Genomic DNA, 14306 nt, shown 5'->3' with positions numbered 1-14306 from the left:
CTTTAGCCCACCGGTGTGTTGAAGAGTGAATCCATAACATTTACAATTTTTGAGTACGACGTTTCGCTGGTAATTGCATCCAGCATCATCGGGCAATTCGGCGATGCTGGATTCGCCAATGCTGGATGCAATTACCAGCGAAACGTCGTACTACTCAAAAATTGTAAATGTTGTGGTTTCCCGCTTCAACACACCGGTGGGCTAAAGTAGTGAACTATTTGTCTTTTGTCAACGTGACACTTTTTTTGCTGATTGGCCGTGTCGGGTGGTGGAGGGTTACGACACATTTATAAATAACGCGATCCAACCCATAAACGTTGATTATGAATAATATTGGTCGCGAAAGCCTGCTACGTGTTAAACAGATGAGAGTTAACGTGCAAATTAACTTGCGATCAGACACGAGTTAATAATGGAAGGTAGACAATTGAAGCCAAGCTCACCTCTTCACTCCATATGCCATGTTTAGCAGGTTGTCCAGCCTGCACAAACAAGGAAGATGCACATCTATTATTGTCCACTTCAATCACAGCTTTAAACAAATTACAATCAGGCACAGTCTGCTTTAAGGTAACATTATGACCACTTCAAAAGCGTGCAGGAAAAGAGAATTTAACTCACTTGTCACACAAAAGGGAAAAAATGTTTGCTTAACAAATATAAAATTTTTGTAGGGTGTAGTATAAACATGCATTTAAAATTCATGTGCGCGAGCCAAAGAACATATTCAAATTGATATGTTACACCCTCTACGCAAAAGACAACCAAAGCTCATTTACACGCACACCAAATATCAACACCAACTGTCAACACAAGCCATATCTACGTCGCTGAATAAGCAACAGCATGCCAACTGACAAGGGAATGGCGCATGTTGACAGAACGACCAAACGCATCGCGCCTTGGCAATTTGCCGCATTGTTGGTAATGGACACTTGAGAACATTTTACTGGTAGGAACCTCCTGGCTACACCAGCCCACAGGGGATTATTGTGTCTGTCGTGCAGAGGGGCTGGGAGGGGAGGGGCTGGGTGGGGGGTAAGAGGGAGGGGTGGGGCTGGGTGGGGAGGGGCTGGTCACCCCGTGGTGCCCTTATAAAACTCAACGTTTAACCTACTCACGCCGGCTTGTGCCCGCCCTCACAGTCGGGCATATTTGCGGAATACACCACGCCGCCGTTGACCCTGGCCAATGACCGAGCAACCCAACGTTCCTACCAGCTCCCTCCGCAGGAATGTGTTCACACCAACGGACAAAAAAATTCACATTTTGCCAACACGCCCGATCCAGTCTCCCCACAAGATGTGCCTAAGACCCACAAATGTTTGTCTTGGTTTCTAAACGTGCCTTAAAATAAATCATAAGTTTCACCAGCTCACTGCTCACAAAACATCAAGTTCAAATGTTTCCCAATCTCAAAAGCTTTTGTTTGATGAGGGCCCTCTGGCAATGGTCGAAATTACACATTACCATATCGCAGACATGTTAATCAGCAAGGCAATCATTACCAACTTGCGGTGCTGTGGTGGCGAGATGTTAACTAGCTCGCCTAATATACAGGAGGTCATGGGTTCGATCTCGACCCCGACACGTGTGTATATTTGGAGTTTGCGTGTTCTCCCCGTGGCGGCGTGGAGTTTTCTCCGGGTCCTCTGAGTTGACCCTCCACATTTAGAATCAACATCGCACGTTTAGAGTATTTGGCTGCTATACATTCCGACATAAGCTATTTCCCGTTGAACTATAATTTGTGGCCATGTCGCTTCTGAAAGAGCTATGTAGCTCAGTGGGCCTTTATACACCTGGTAAAATAAAAAGCTGCAGTTAGGCTTCCCACAAGGTGGTACTCATTTCAGAGAGACCCTTGGGAGGAATGGACGTTTTACCGCTTGTTGCGGTTGAAACCCCAGCGACCGCCCCTCAATTATCTGCATGTATTAATCACAACAACCGTCACACCCGTTCTGCTCCACAGCAGTCGTTACATAATTCAGTGACCACCTTTGAATGAGTAGGCCACGTGTGCTGGGGGCTTCACAGTCCAAATTTGGCAAATTACTCACAAAACAACTGATAGCATCATCACCCTCCTAAATGGCAACGCGATCCTGGTCTCAAACAGCATCCTCGTGATAACCTTGCACTTAAGAGATTACCGCGACTGAAAAATAAATATATCAATTCACGCCATCCAGCCGGTTATACAAACAGCCACAAACGAAGGCACACACCTGAACCTTTGGGCCTGCAGTGGAGCGGTGAAGCGTCGCGTGGGCGAGTGGTAGAGCTGCGACAGCAGGGCCTGGCTGGTCTTCTGGCTCGGGTTGTTGGCGAATTTCACCGTCATGGGTTCAGCAGCCCCGGGCGGTTTCTGCCCGTTGAGGCCCTTTATGGCCTCCTCTGCCTCCACGCGCTTGTCGAAGCGGATGAAGCCCACGCCGCGAGACAGGCCTGGTCAGTTACACACGCCCATCCCATCGCCGTGATGAGTTTCATACCATACAGGTCTTAATTATAATTCTTAAATGATGGACACCTAGACACCGGGTGTTTTATTAAACATGCATGATGAATTGCATTGGTGAGTGTTTGATGTGCGTACAGTAAGGTAGTAATCTCAAAGGACTGCTCCAAAAGAAGTCTCTGTACCCCAATTCATCCTAGTTAAATAAAAGTTTAATTAAATTAAACTTTGCATTCACACGATGACCCTTCCTGCCACTAGTTACAAGCGTATTGTGTGATGCACATAGATTTGCATGCATGCCCACGACACAAATGTTGCAAGTAATACAATCTTAACATTGTATTTCCAATTTTTAAATCCCTATTGCCCAATATAAGGGGGGACATGTAACTCCTGGTAATGAAAAAATGTATATTTTAGGTTTAATACCAAACATGAAGTTTAACACGTGGCTTTCACGTAAAGTTTTGTTTACGTCACAAACCTTACTAATTAGCGTGTCGGGTGGTGGTGGGTTTAGCCACATTTATATATTTATGCGATCTGACCCTAAAAACCTGTATTATGGACCAAACATGAAGTGTAAATAGTTGGATTTACAATCAATGCGATGTCTGCATTAAAATAAAACGAGTCCCTTTTACGACAAAAGTAAAACAAAATTAAATCTATCACCCAACGTCCACCTTTTTTCTAGCAATATTCGTTGCAACGGGGAAATTCTGGGCAAGGTTTATCTTTTCTAAATCAGCAGGGTAAACTGGCGTTACAGGCAAGAAGTCCCACCACAAACAGCGCGGACCGCAATACGTTACACTGCAAAACTCTACAAAACTCCTTAGGGCTGCCTTTTGGCAGACCGTGGGAAGCTCGTTTAGTAAATGGATTCTTAAATTGTATTTATAATATAATTATGTTTATGCTAAGTGTTTTCTGCTGCTGTATCCTGTACAGCGCTTTCAGATCCTTGATGAATAGAATTATTATAAATGCTAAGGTGTCTTTGCTCCAACAAAACAGCTCATAACAATTGTTATAAAGCGAAACCACCAAAACTGAGGGCCAATTACGGAGGGGGCAGAAAGCGGCTGTGTGGGTGTGGGCAGCTAAAATCCCATTGAATTACAATACAAGCCTTGCTCAGCGCATGGCTTCACACAAACACCAGGGGAATAACTACTTGATGGTTTCCATGTGGGAAATGTCACTTATTTTCTTACGTCCAGCAAGACTTCACAGAACCCTCCAAATATTGGCATGGGACAAAAAAAGATAACTGTTCACACCTTAACCCCTGAAGTAAATTCACATCATTCCTCACTTTGGTTGGAATGTACATTGTGTAACTTCAATGACAATCCAACTTATTCAGTCCTTTGTTAATTCACTGCTAGATGGGGGGGGGGGGGGTGTACATTGTTTTAACTTATTTCACAATGGCTGGTGAAACTCCCAGGATTTGTTTCAAACATCACTTTCCTCTGATGACAGCCGTGGCCATGAAACGCCAGGTTGGTTTACAGTGCAGTGTGCCAACCACTGCACACGCCACCCCAACGTGCAGACGGCTGAGAAACCCAATGTTTAACCCCCCCTCTCCCATTCACAAGGCCAATTTTTAGAAGCTGAAATGTAATCAGTCTCACACTGAACCCTATTAAATCACCCATTAAAGTGTTGGGTAATTCCCATGGTCAATCGTCCAGAATCAAATAGGATGAAGTACAACTTTCTAATACCCGTTACATTCAGTTTCGTTGGAATAATATGGATCCTTCACTCCCCCTCACCCCCCATCCCAATGCTCAGAAATTATATTTTGATTCTGGGTTACAATTGCAGTCAACAACCCATTCTCCTGTATCAATTTAGCATCTTCTTTGTCACATGTTGTCAACCTTGTTCGCCAAATGAAATATCATTTGCTTAATGGATTATCACGGAATCCACTGAAATTAATGGGGATCCAGTGGACAATTCCAAGGTTGTCAAAAACTCCCCATTCAGTTTAATGGCAAATCGTGTGTCCATTAAAATCAACGGACTTAGTGGCGATTCCAATAAAGACCACTAGATGGCAGGCTAACCCTGTTAGAATCCCATTGCTCGTGAATGGAGATTTTAAACATGGACATCGCCAATGGTGGCATTGAGGGCAAGTAAATACCATTCCAATAATCACCACTTGTGCTACCTATTGAATGCCCCAATATTAAGTCCCCACCCCAGTAACCAATATGGAAATTCCGAGTTCTGGACTGCTCAAGTGTACCTCCATAAATATCTAATGCTGGACCCCATTTGCAACCAACACTGAAGTCCAAAGTGCTAGACCCTAATATACAATCTCTATTCATGTACAATTCTGGATGATTAAGTGTAGCCCTCAACGATAGACCTTGCATGTACCCCCCCCCCCCCATCAGTGGCTTCTAACGCTGGACGCCAAATGTACCCTCGATAAATGTCCGACAGACTTCGTGCTGTCACGCCATCAACACCTAATTCTGGACTCCGCACGTACCTCCAAGCCATGCCAACATTTCAGAACCCAACGTCCAATGACATCGGTGGCCACGTATTTCAATCCACGCAAGCGTCCATCTAACGCTGGACCATGCACGCGTGTATCCCCCTCCCCCCCCCCTCGTGCTCGTACCCGTGAGCTGATCAAGCAGGATGCGCGAGGTGATGATGCGGCCGTGCTGGGAGAAGAGTCCCTCAAGCTCCTTCTGCCCCATGCCCTTGGGCAGCCCCGACACGTAGAGGTTCGCGTCGCGAATCGAGGCCGAGCTGGGCCGCGCGTACGACACCTGCGCACGCACACACACGCCGCGGTCATTACAGCCAACACAGTCCCACGCTGTGTGTAACAAACATGCCCCTCGAGTTCGATTCCCGCTCATGGCCAACACCACTGACGATTATCTGAACTGGTCCTGGGCTTCCCGTAGGTTAACAGCCTCAAATGAGTACCCCTGGCGCGGTGTGTAAACATAGCCACTGGGGAGACAAAGCCGGTCAGGCATAGTCCTGGCCACCCACCTCCTCGTGTGCCGTTTTGGCCTCAATAAGTGCTCACCAACAGCACTTGCCCCAACAGTTTATTAAGGCTATGTAGGAGGTCTTTGTAACCCCCCCTGCTGCCACTCCCAACAAAGCAAACAAGAGGAATACAGAAACACGGTAGAAACGATCACCGCAACCAGTATAATTGAGTGGATCTATAGGAGCTCCTAAGGCAAAAAAGGTAAGCAGAGGTAAGCAGAAGATAAAAGAGAATGAATGAGCGATAGGCGGCAAACACAACGAGTAAAATGAAGTCAACAATGAGTAAACAAAATTGGAAACGAGTCACCGGCTTAAATATTACCAGATAACTTAAAAACATATTTCAGTGCGAGATATATCAATATGGGGTGAAGCGGTGGAACAGCGGTTCGCGCACTGTGCCCTGAACCCAACAAGCTGACCTCTGCTGACTGCAGGGGGTCAACGTGAAGCCGTCACACGCAACATATCAAGACCTGGGGTCAACGACTATTGTTTAATTCTTAATGAACTGAAATAGCCATGCAACTGCAATCACAGCTAAGAATACTGCTGTAATTATAATTAACCCCAGGTCTGTAATGTATGCTAATAAAAAAGTACCCTTGATGCTTACACGCGCGATTCGATGTATGCATTAAGAGATTAAAATAATCAATATATAATTACACCCCTACGATTTTATCTACTGTTTAGCACTCAGAAAAAAGCAACCAATTGGGATTAAAAAAAAAACTCCACAATTCAAACGTCATACTTAGAGGTCATAACTTTTCCTCATCGGTGCAATGTGTAATCTACAATTACGAATATAAGGTTAATAAACTGTAAACATTCAGTACTGAAATCGTAAAAAGGATGTTTTACTCTCACTATTTGAAGGATGTATCCTGGCATAAGTAAAATTTGTTTTAATGAAGCCAGATCTGTAAATGACGATAAAACTCACAATAAAAAATGTAATGCAGGCTGGAAACAAATAAGATTCAACTAAACTCAGCCTTATCCAGACCACCGGTTCAAAACTGAATGCGAGGCCATTTTGTCATTTGGACCACCTGCTCAGTCGCCTTTTGGGATGGCCACATTTTCTCAACCCTTTCGAATGGATTATCTAAACAACAAAATGGCCACACATTTAATTATTTTGGAGTTGGTTGTGCACGCGATGCACGGCTTGGTGTTGTTACATTTATCCGTTTTAATTGATATACCAATTAACTCTGCTATACGTCCACTAATTATTCAAAATCTATTTCAGGTTATAGTACTCCTTGGAAAAGTGAGAAGCGTTTAACTGTAGCTTCGCGATACTCAAGTGGGTTATTAAAGCCAGTCTGAATTATTTAACAAATCACTCTGGAATATGACAATTAGAATTAAGTTGTTACTACGGTTACACAATTAAAAAACATTTTCAATGACATTTACCAATCACGACATACATGCACTTTTAATTCTATGACCAGTTGTAAACTAGAGTCATTGTCAAAAGACAAAGCCTGGATGTTATCACAACCAGCAGAGCAGCATAGGGGGAAAAGCCCCCCACACAGTACACAATGCTTCATTTTAATGCAAATGCTTACAAAATCCTACCAAAACCAGGATTCGTCTTCTTATGTTGCACTGGAGCAGTAACCTAGATGACTAAAGTAGCAAGCATTAACTCCAAACAGGACACTCGACAATGTTCAAGAGATCATTTAGCATACTCGTTGCTTATATTGCAGTAGTAACTCATCATCTGTCCATCAAGAACATTTCACATTTTTATAAAAACAAAGCCACCAAACCGCTCGCGACAAAACTTACGATGCAACTTACCAAAAAACATTGCCAAATTCTACACGCCCTTTTTGGAAATTAAAACTTAACATAAAAAAATACATGTTTTAAATTTATCGACGCTGTTGACCAGCATAAGCAGGTGCATGTCAGTGCCAGAAAGTAGCTAACATGTATTGTGTGTTAAGACTCCCTTAAGATTTGGTTCGCTGGATTGTTATCGTGCACATCTAACTCATGGGCTCTCTCCACGGCTCCGTGTTCTTCCGAGCACACAACCAACACCAAACAAACTCTCGCAGCACCAAAGCAGCAGTGGTGTCTGGGACCCACGGTGTCTCCGTTATGTTACGAGTTTGTTTTAAGTAAAAATGTCACGGGGTGGGTTATGCAGCCCAGTTGATTTAACCTCCATTTTGCAGTACTGTGTGTACTCACCGCTTGTGACCAAGCCTCCTCACTTCCCACTCTCAATGCAATTTAAACTCGGTATTGTTTCCATCTTCTCTCGAATCTCTGGCAAAATGTACGTGTTATCTTTGATGGAGTGTACGTATTACAAAAATATAGACTATCCAACTTTCTTTGATGACATATAAAAAGATTTAAAAGGGTGCACACAACTTATACTGCATAAGAGCGCGGTGCCTTCTGGAAAGCCAGGGATATGAAGGATGTCGGTCTGGTTAAACCCAATCTCATTCGAGGTTGTGTTATTAATTTCCCCACTATTGAAATGTGTCTCTATACATATTGTATAGATAGAAGCCTATAAGTACCCATTAACTCCTCACAATTAAATGAAACTTAATTATTTGAAGCGGCGATTTTACTTTAAAATATATATTGTCTCACTTACACCATCGAATGTGTCTTTAACTCGCTCTAATAATGTAAATGTAATGTGCAAAACATTGAATATATAATTAGTACACATCCAAGCTATTTGCTTCTTACAATGACAATTCAATGTTTATCGTGGGCATAAGAAAATATTTTAAATCCATGAATGGCTACATGGCCTAGCGGTAACCAATGTGAATCGTGCAAAGGGGATGTGTACGTGTCATTTCCCTTCACGTCACCTATTATAGATAACAAACCCCCCCCCCGAGGGCTGTCGCTCCGAAACGTAACACGTACCCCCTTACCAACACCAATGTAAAAAGCTGTATCGTGTCGTAAGAACACACTTCCAAAACGTTTATTTTTAAAAAGTAACATGCTGCAAATCACTATTAATAGCAAGTGTGGGCTTATGGGACGTGCGCGCGACGGCTCTTCCATCCAGACTGCCGCGGCTAGCTAGGGTCGCTAGAGGGCTCCCATAATTCAACGCTGACAATGTTTTTTGTTTTTATTTGCGTGCTCGTTTTTTTTCCAAGGGTCATATTTTGTTGGCTCCGTCCCAGCATAATTATATGCGGAGGATTATTTTATTTGAAGTGGGGTTTTTTTTTCACGTGTAAAAATAGTCACGGAATCCCTTAAACAAGTGAAAGCTCCCAATTGTGCTTTCAATGTCTTGTCAAAAACCAGACAATTCATTCCATTTCAATTGGAAAAGTGCATTCCTGCGTGTTAGCAAAGCTGATACCAGAAAAAAGCTACTTCTGAGATCCCTGACAGGGACTGCTGGGCTACACAGTAGAGAGGGTGGGAGGGAGGGAGGCAGCACTGTCGTATGCTTGTCACAAAAGTACCATTCAGTCCCTGCTATTACAGATAGTCCCCAAGCTACGGTAGCCCGACTTACGATATTTCCATCTTACGATGGCGATACGACAAAATGATCGGCACTGCGCTCGCTAAAGGTGTTTGCCTTCAGGGAAGTCGTGTACTGTATACGCAACTGCGCACAATCATGTGAGTCACTTATAACTGCTTTGCCGTGACTTGTGGACAAATATGGACTCAGACTATTGTCCTATCATCTCATAGATTCCCTGGCACATAATAACATGCTATACAGTGGCAGTAGGGGTTGTAAAATGCCGATTTATTACCAATAAACCCCGATTTATTACCAATAAACCCCAATGATCCGATCGAAATTAGTTATTTCGATCGGATCATTGGGGGGGCATATGCCACCCCACCCCCCACAGTGCCGCCGAGAAGTCTACAACCTCTGCGCTAACGCAGCCACTTCAACCAATGTTTTTGTTTTACTTGATATTGAAATTCCCAGCGTTATCATTCGGCACGCGAAGGACATTTCGACACTCACCTTGATGGTTTTGGTCTGCAGGCGCAGGCCGTTGAGCGTGTTTATTGCCTTCTCAGCATCCTTGGGGTCCACATAGTTAACAAAGCCATATCCCAGGCTCTGGCCTGCTGGTCGGACGCACACACACACACAAACAAGCGCAGCACCACGCCGCACATGTTAGCAACTTCAACCTTAGCAGTGATTGCTGTCACACATGGTGGGGGCGAGGGTGGTGGGTGGTGTGGTTGGCGGATGCCTTTGAATCTCTCCATTGCCGATTCCGAGCACACCTCATCAAAGTACTCATTTTTGGCTGAATTAACCGAGGACTTGAGCATGCCAAGTTGATATACAGTCAGGCCAAGTTTATATACAAGGTGATGCATTTACAGATACCCCCCATTTATTTTTTCATTACTCACGGCTGAACAGGTGATTGAATATTGTGAAAGTGATGGCTCCATTTTAGGAAAAGGTTTCGTCAGTGCACCGAGATTGGCGGGAGATGTGCACAGGCATTAAACTAAAATGTTTTTTTCCTTTAATTCCGGTGGAATATTTTAGTTCAGGATCTATAAATTGATCACCCTGCACTGACGCGACTGGCCATTTTTCCACGTCAAGTTCAAACCAATTTCTGTCTCGTGATCAGGAACTGAACCCACGCCGTTGGGATTGCAGTGCATTAACTAATTAACACTCCCACTTTTCTTACACACACAGGCGCGCGCACACGAACCAGGCAATAACAGCATTGGCATCACCCGGTTAAGGCTACGTGCAGTGACTTCTAACAATACGTTTGCATTTTGAGCTTTTGCTTTAAATAAGAGCTGTTGAAAAGAGAAAAAAGAGGCTTGTAATATTTACTTGACAAATTATTTCTTGAGAAAAATACCCCATTAGAGGCACAACAAATAATTAAATCTTAAAACAGTTTTTTATCAAATGCATTTAGGATTCAGCAAACGAGATGAAACATTTTTTATTCAGTACAAGTTGATTAATGTTTCCAACCTCCCAATTGGAGTGTATGCATGCAATGAACAATTCCCCACTCAGCCACTCAACGGATTCACGGACAAGACTTTAATACAGAAAGCCACTGTTTTGTCCCGCTTTAACTCACTACATCTTCACAATCTCGTTTACCGTCGCCCCACATTGTGTACCGTCTATTTCCATCTCGTTTTGTCCATCAAGTCATGTCCTGACCCTTTGCCTGAATGAATAGGCATTCATAAATATGGTCGATTCAAAACCCAAAATGACTGTTACAAACAAAATAGACGTATAAAAAGCTTTAGGAATCTGCTTGAACTTACGAGTCGATTGAGGACAGGATGGGCAACAAAAACAGGACAGTAGTTAAGCATTGCGGTGTGATATAGCAAGTGAGAGAGGGTGTGAGTTGGGTGGTAAAAAGTCGAGGCAGGATGGAATCATTTAGAGAGGTTTCAATATTTGTACAAGCTAGAATGAGTCAAATGGAAACGGGATATAAAGAGATCTACATCCAGTGCTGTTATACAGTGCCAACGTGGACATGACAGGAGAAAGGCCGAGTGCTTGAAAGGGCAGCGATGTGAACGGCAAGATGGATGTTGGGAATATTTCCTAGGAAAGGAGGTGGAATGACTAAAGTTTGAGCCTGAACATGAGGAGGAAAGACTGAGGGGCAAGATGGAAGGATGCAATAGAACAAGATACAAAGATGTGACAAGATGCACAGACGCATTTTGCATTGCAATGGAAGAGGTTTAAAATTCACCTTCTAATACTTGTGCACATAATGTATCATGGTTTCTACCCGACAGGCCCAAAACAACATGCGGCCAGCAACAAACAGCACAAAAGTTGTAATTATAGTTTATGTTTCTTGACCCAAGAGAAAAGGTAGAATTGGGAAAATATGGGAGCAAATTCCAGAGACGAAGTCAAGAGTGCGAGGAAAGACGCATTAAGTGCTTTGATCTGCACCATCTATGGTGGATGTACACAGTATGGTTGAGTCCTAAATGCGAGGGACGTGGGGGGGCGGGGAAGAAAAATCATTGAGCGAGTTAAATATCTCGAAAATCTGAGCAGCAGATCCCATGCATTAATGGGAAATTTGGCTGAGGACGAGCAGCCATTGCTTGCCAATCGGAAACTCATTGCAGCAACACTGCACACAACTGCCCACCTCCATCCTCTTCGAATCCCCACCCATTCCAGCCAGCAAATGCCTTATCACCTGTCAACTTGTCGCGGATCAGCTTGCACGACTCGATCTCTCCGATGCTGCCAAAGAGCGAGCGGATCTCCTCCTGGGACATGCTCTGCGGTAGGTAGTTCACAATCAGGTTGGTCTTGCTGTCCTCCATGCTGGTGCCGGTCGGAATGGGCGAAGTGTTCCCCGTGACCACACCACCTCCACCGCCACCGTTGGGAGCGCCACCGCCGCTGACGCCGCACATGATCCCGTTGGACAGCGGGGAGTCCATGGGGTCCGAGACCTGAGAGGGTGTTATCATTAACCATCACTTAAAATCCATACCATGCCTCCCATGCTGTACGCCGAGGCACCTTGCAGTAGTAGCAGGGGAAGCCAGGTTTGTCGGCTGTCCCTGTGAGGCACTAGGTAAGTGTTCTTCATTGCAAGGCCCGAGGGGGCCACTGGCAGCCTCTGGTGACCTTTAGTGCGGCCCCTGACGTGCTGCCCCTGACAATACACAAATATTAAAACACCCCATCGTGATGTCAAACCCAGTGGTTTGAAATGTGTGGCAGCCCTCACACTAATGTTTTATCAGCAAAAGTGCCCTTGCCCTCTGAAAATTAGCGACCACTGCACTGCATTGCCCAGTAAGTGGGCACTACTGTGATGTGGCCTACCAATTAGGTAATTTGACAGGTATTTATCCAATGTGGCAAGTTTGGATTAAGGGCACAAATGGATATTATTTTTTGAGCGCCATGGGATCGGTAAACAACCACTATGAGGCAGAAGGTGCATATTCTTATGATCAAATATTAACCAGAGTGGCTGCTGGGCTCAACTGCAAACCTTTGGGCCCTATAACCACCACGGTGGTGATGGGGAGAGGGGAGGGCTCAAAGGAGGTAAGGAGCCATCCATTTAGTACGTACGCATGGAGGGGGGTTAACCCAATTGCGTACGCTTGCGTATGGGGGGTCTACTGACAATGTACGCATAGGAAATGGAGGGGGGGGTGAAGCCTCGATAATAATTTGTCGACATTGACCTTCAAATTAGTTAGATAGTCTAGCGGTGGACTATCTTGATTTAAAGCTTTCGTGACTGCAGGGATTCATGTTCTTGGTTCTTTCGGTAAAGTCAAGTAGAAGGGAAATAATAAAGTAATACTGATATAAAGCTATAAAAAATATTATTTTATTATTTCCCTTCTACGTGACTTTAAAGAACCAAGAATATGGTGGACTATCTGTTTGCTTAAAAACGTTAATATTTATCATCCTTGATCGTTTCTGCGTGGATTAAATATCGGCCGTTCTATAGGATTCGGGGGGAGGGGTGGGCACGTCAAGCGTACGCACGCAGGTGGGGGGGGGGGGGTCAAGTTGACAGATGTTTGTGTACGTACTAAATGGATGGCCCCTAACGGTACAGCTCTGCAAGTGCCCGTTCACACCATTGCTGGCCCAAGGACCTGCACTACATGAAACTGACAGCCTCAGGGGGTAATTGGCTCACTTTTCCACGCTGGCTACACCCCCTACTTAAAAGTTAAATTTAATTATATTTAAAATTTCAACTTAATTTTGTAATTGTACTATGATCAGTGTTAAAGTCACGTAGGGAAAAAATAACAAAAATAATAATAGATATAAAATAATAAATCACGACGTTTCGGAGGCAACACAAGTCTCCGTCATCAGGTGGGACCGTCACAGCTAAATTTACTCACTTGATACAGTAAGCTGCGACGGTCCTACCTGATTTATTATTTTATTTCTATCATTTTTATTATTTTTTTTTACCTACGTGACTTTACCAAAAAAACCTAAGAGTATGAATCCTTGCAGTCACGAAAGCTTCAAATCTAGAATCAGTGTTAAAATAATCTGCCCGTCCCGACTTATGCTGCATGGAATTTAATAGTTAATGTTGATTTAACATTGATTAATGTTTGCGCAATGTTTTCAATTTCTCAGATAATTGTTTTTGTTCCGATTTCTATTTGCTTCAAAGCTGTAATTCTTGTTTTTGTCACTTTGGTGACTCAGGTCACCACGTGCAAAGAGACTATCCTGGTTCATCAAAATAAACTTGAACTTGACATATTAAGGTGTGGGTGTACACACACTTTATGGCACCACATGCGACTTGCCGACTGATTAATTATCTATGGGATACCTATTTATACTGCTAGGTGGAGAGGCAGAGGTGGGGTAGCAGTGATAGTTTAATTGTAGGATGCAGGACGCCACCACGAGGGATTTAAATGAAATGTTTTAACGCCCGAGTTTGTGAACACGTTCCGATTGGACGCGCTCAAGCACGAGCGTGTGGTTCGTGTGGTAATGAATAGGACAGAAGTGATCTGTACAAGGAGGGAAATATGCATACATGCCAGAGGTCGCAAACGGGTTTTGATTCTGTACCCGGTCGCACCAGGGTCGCAAACGGGTACCCGTACCCGGCCGTACCCGTACCCTACTCGTACCCGGCCGGGTACGGGTAGGGTACGGGTATCGGGTACCTGATTGTGACCTCTGGGATGAAGCCATGTTGCAGGCGCGGGTGGGTTGATTCTAGGAACT

At 44.1% G+C, this 14306-nt stretch overlaps 1 protein-coding gene across 7 annotated transcripts in view; it reads right to left on the bottom strand.

Moving 5' to 3' along the window:
- The window catches only part of LOC133349718 (ELAV-like protein 2), a 36881-nt gene that overhangs the window by 9227 nt on the left and 13348 nt on the right, over positions 1-14306 (bottom strand). For 5 of the 7 annotated variants that reach the window (XM_061563417.1, XM_061563408.1, XM_061563443.1 and 2 more), the window contains exons 3-7: positions 11755-12016; positions 9537-9643; positions 5127-5280; positions 2232-2451; positions 444-482 (exon numbers count right to left, since the gene is read on the bottom strand). In XM_061563417.1, coding sequence (XP_061419401.1) covers positions 444-482; positions 2232-2451; positions 5127-5280; positions 9537-9643; positions 11755-12016 — 782 coding nt within the window. The remainder of the gene's footprint in view (positions 1-443; positions 483-2231; positions 2452-5126; positions 5281-9536; positions 9644-11754; positions 12017-14306) is intronic. The other 2 variants (XM_061563435.1, XM_061563452.1) reach the window with 1 other exon arrangement.

Source organism: Lethenteron reissneri, chromosome 4 (genome assembly GCF_015708825.2).
Source record: "Lethenteron reissneri isolate LAM-NWPU_2019-01 chromosome 4, ASM1570882v1, whole genome shotgun sequence".
In the NCBI taxonomy this organism is placed as follows: Eukaryota; Metazoa; Chordata; class Hyperoartia; order Petromyzontiformes; family Petromyzontidae; genus Lethenteron; species Lethenteron reissneri.
Note: the sequence above shows the minus strand (reverse complement) of the source record. Positions and strands in the feature narration are given on the sequence as shown.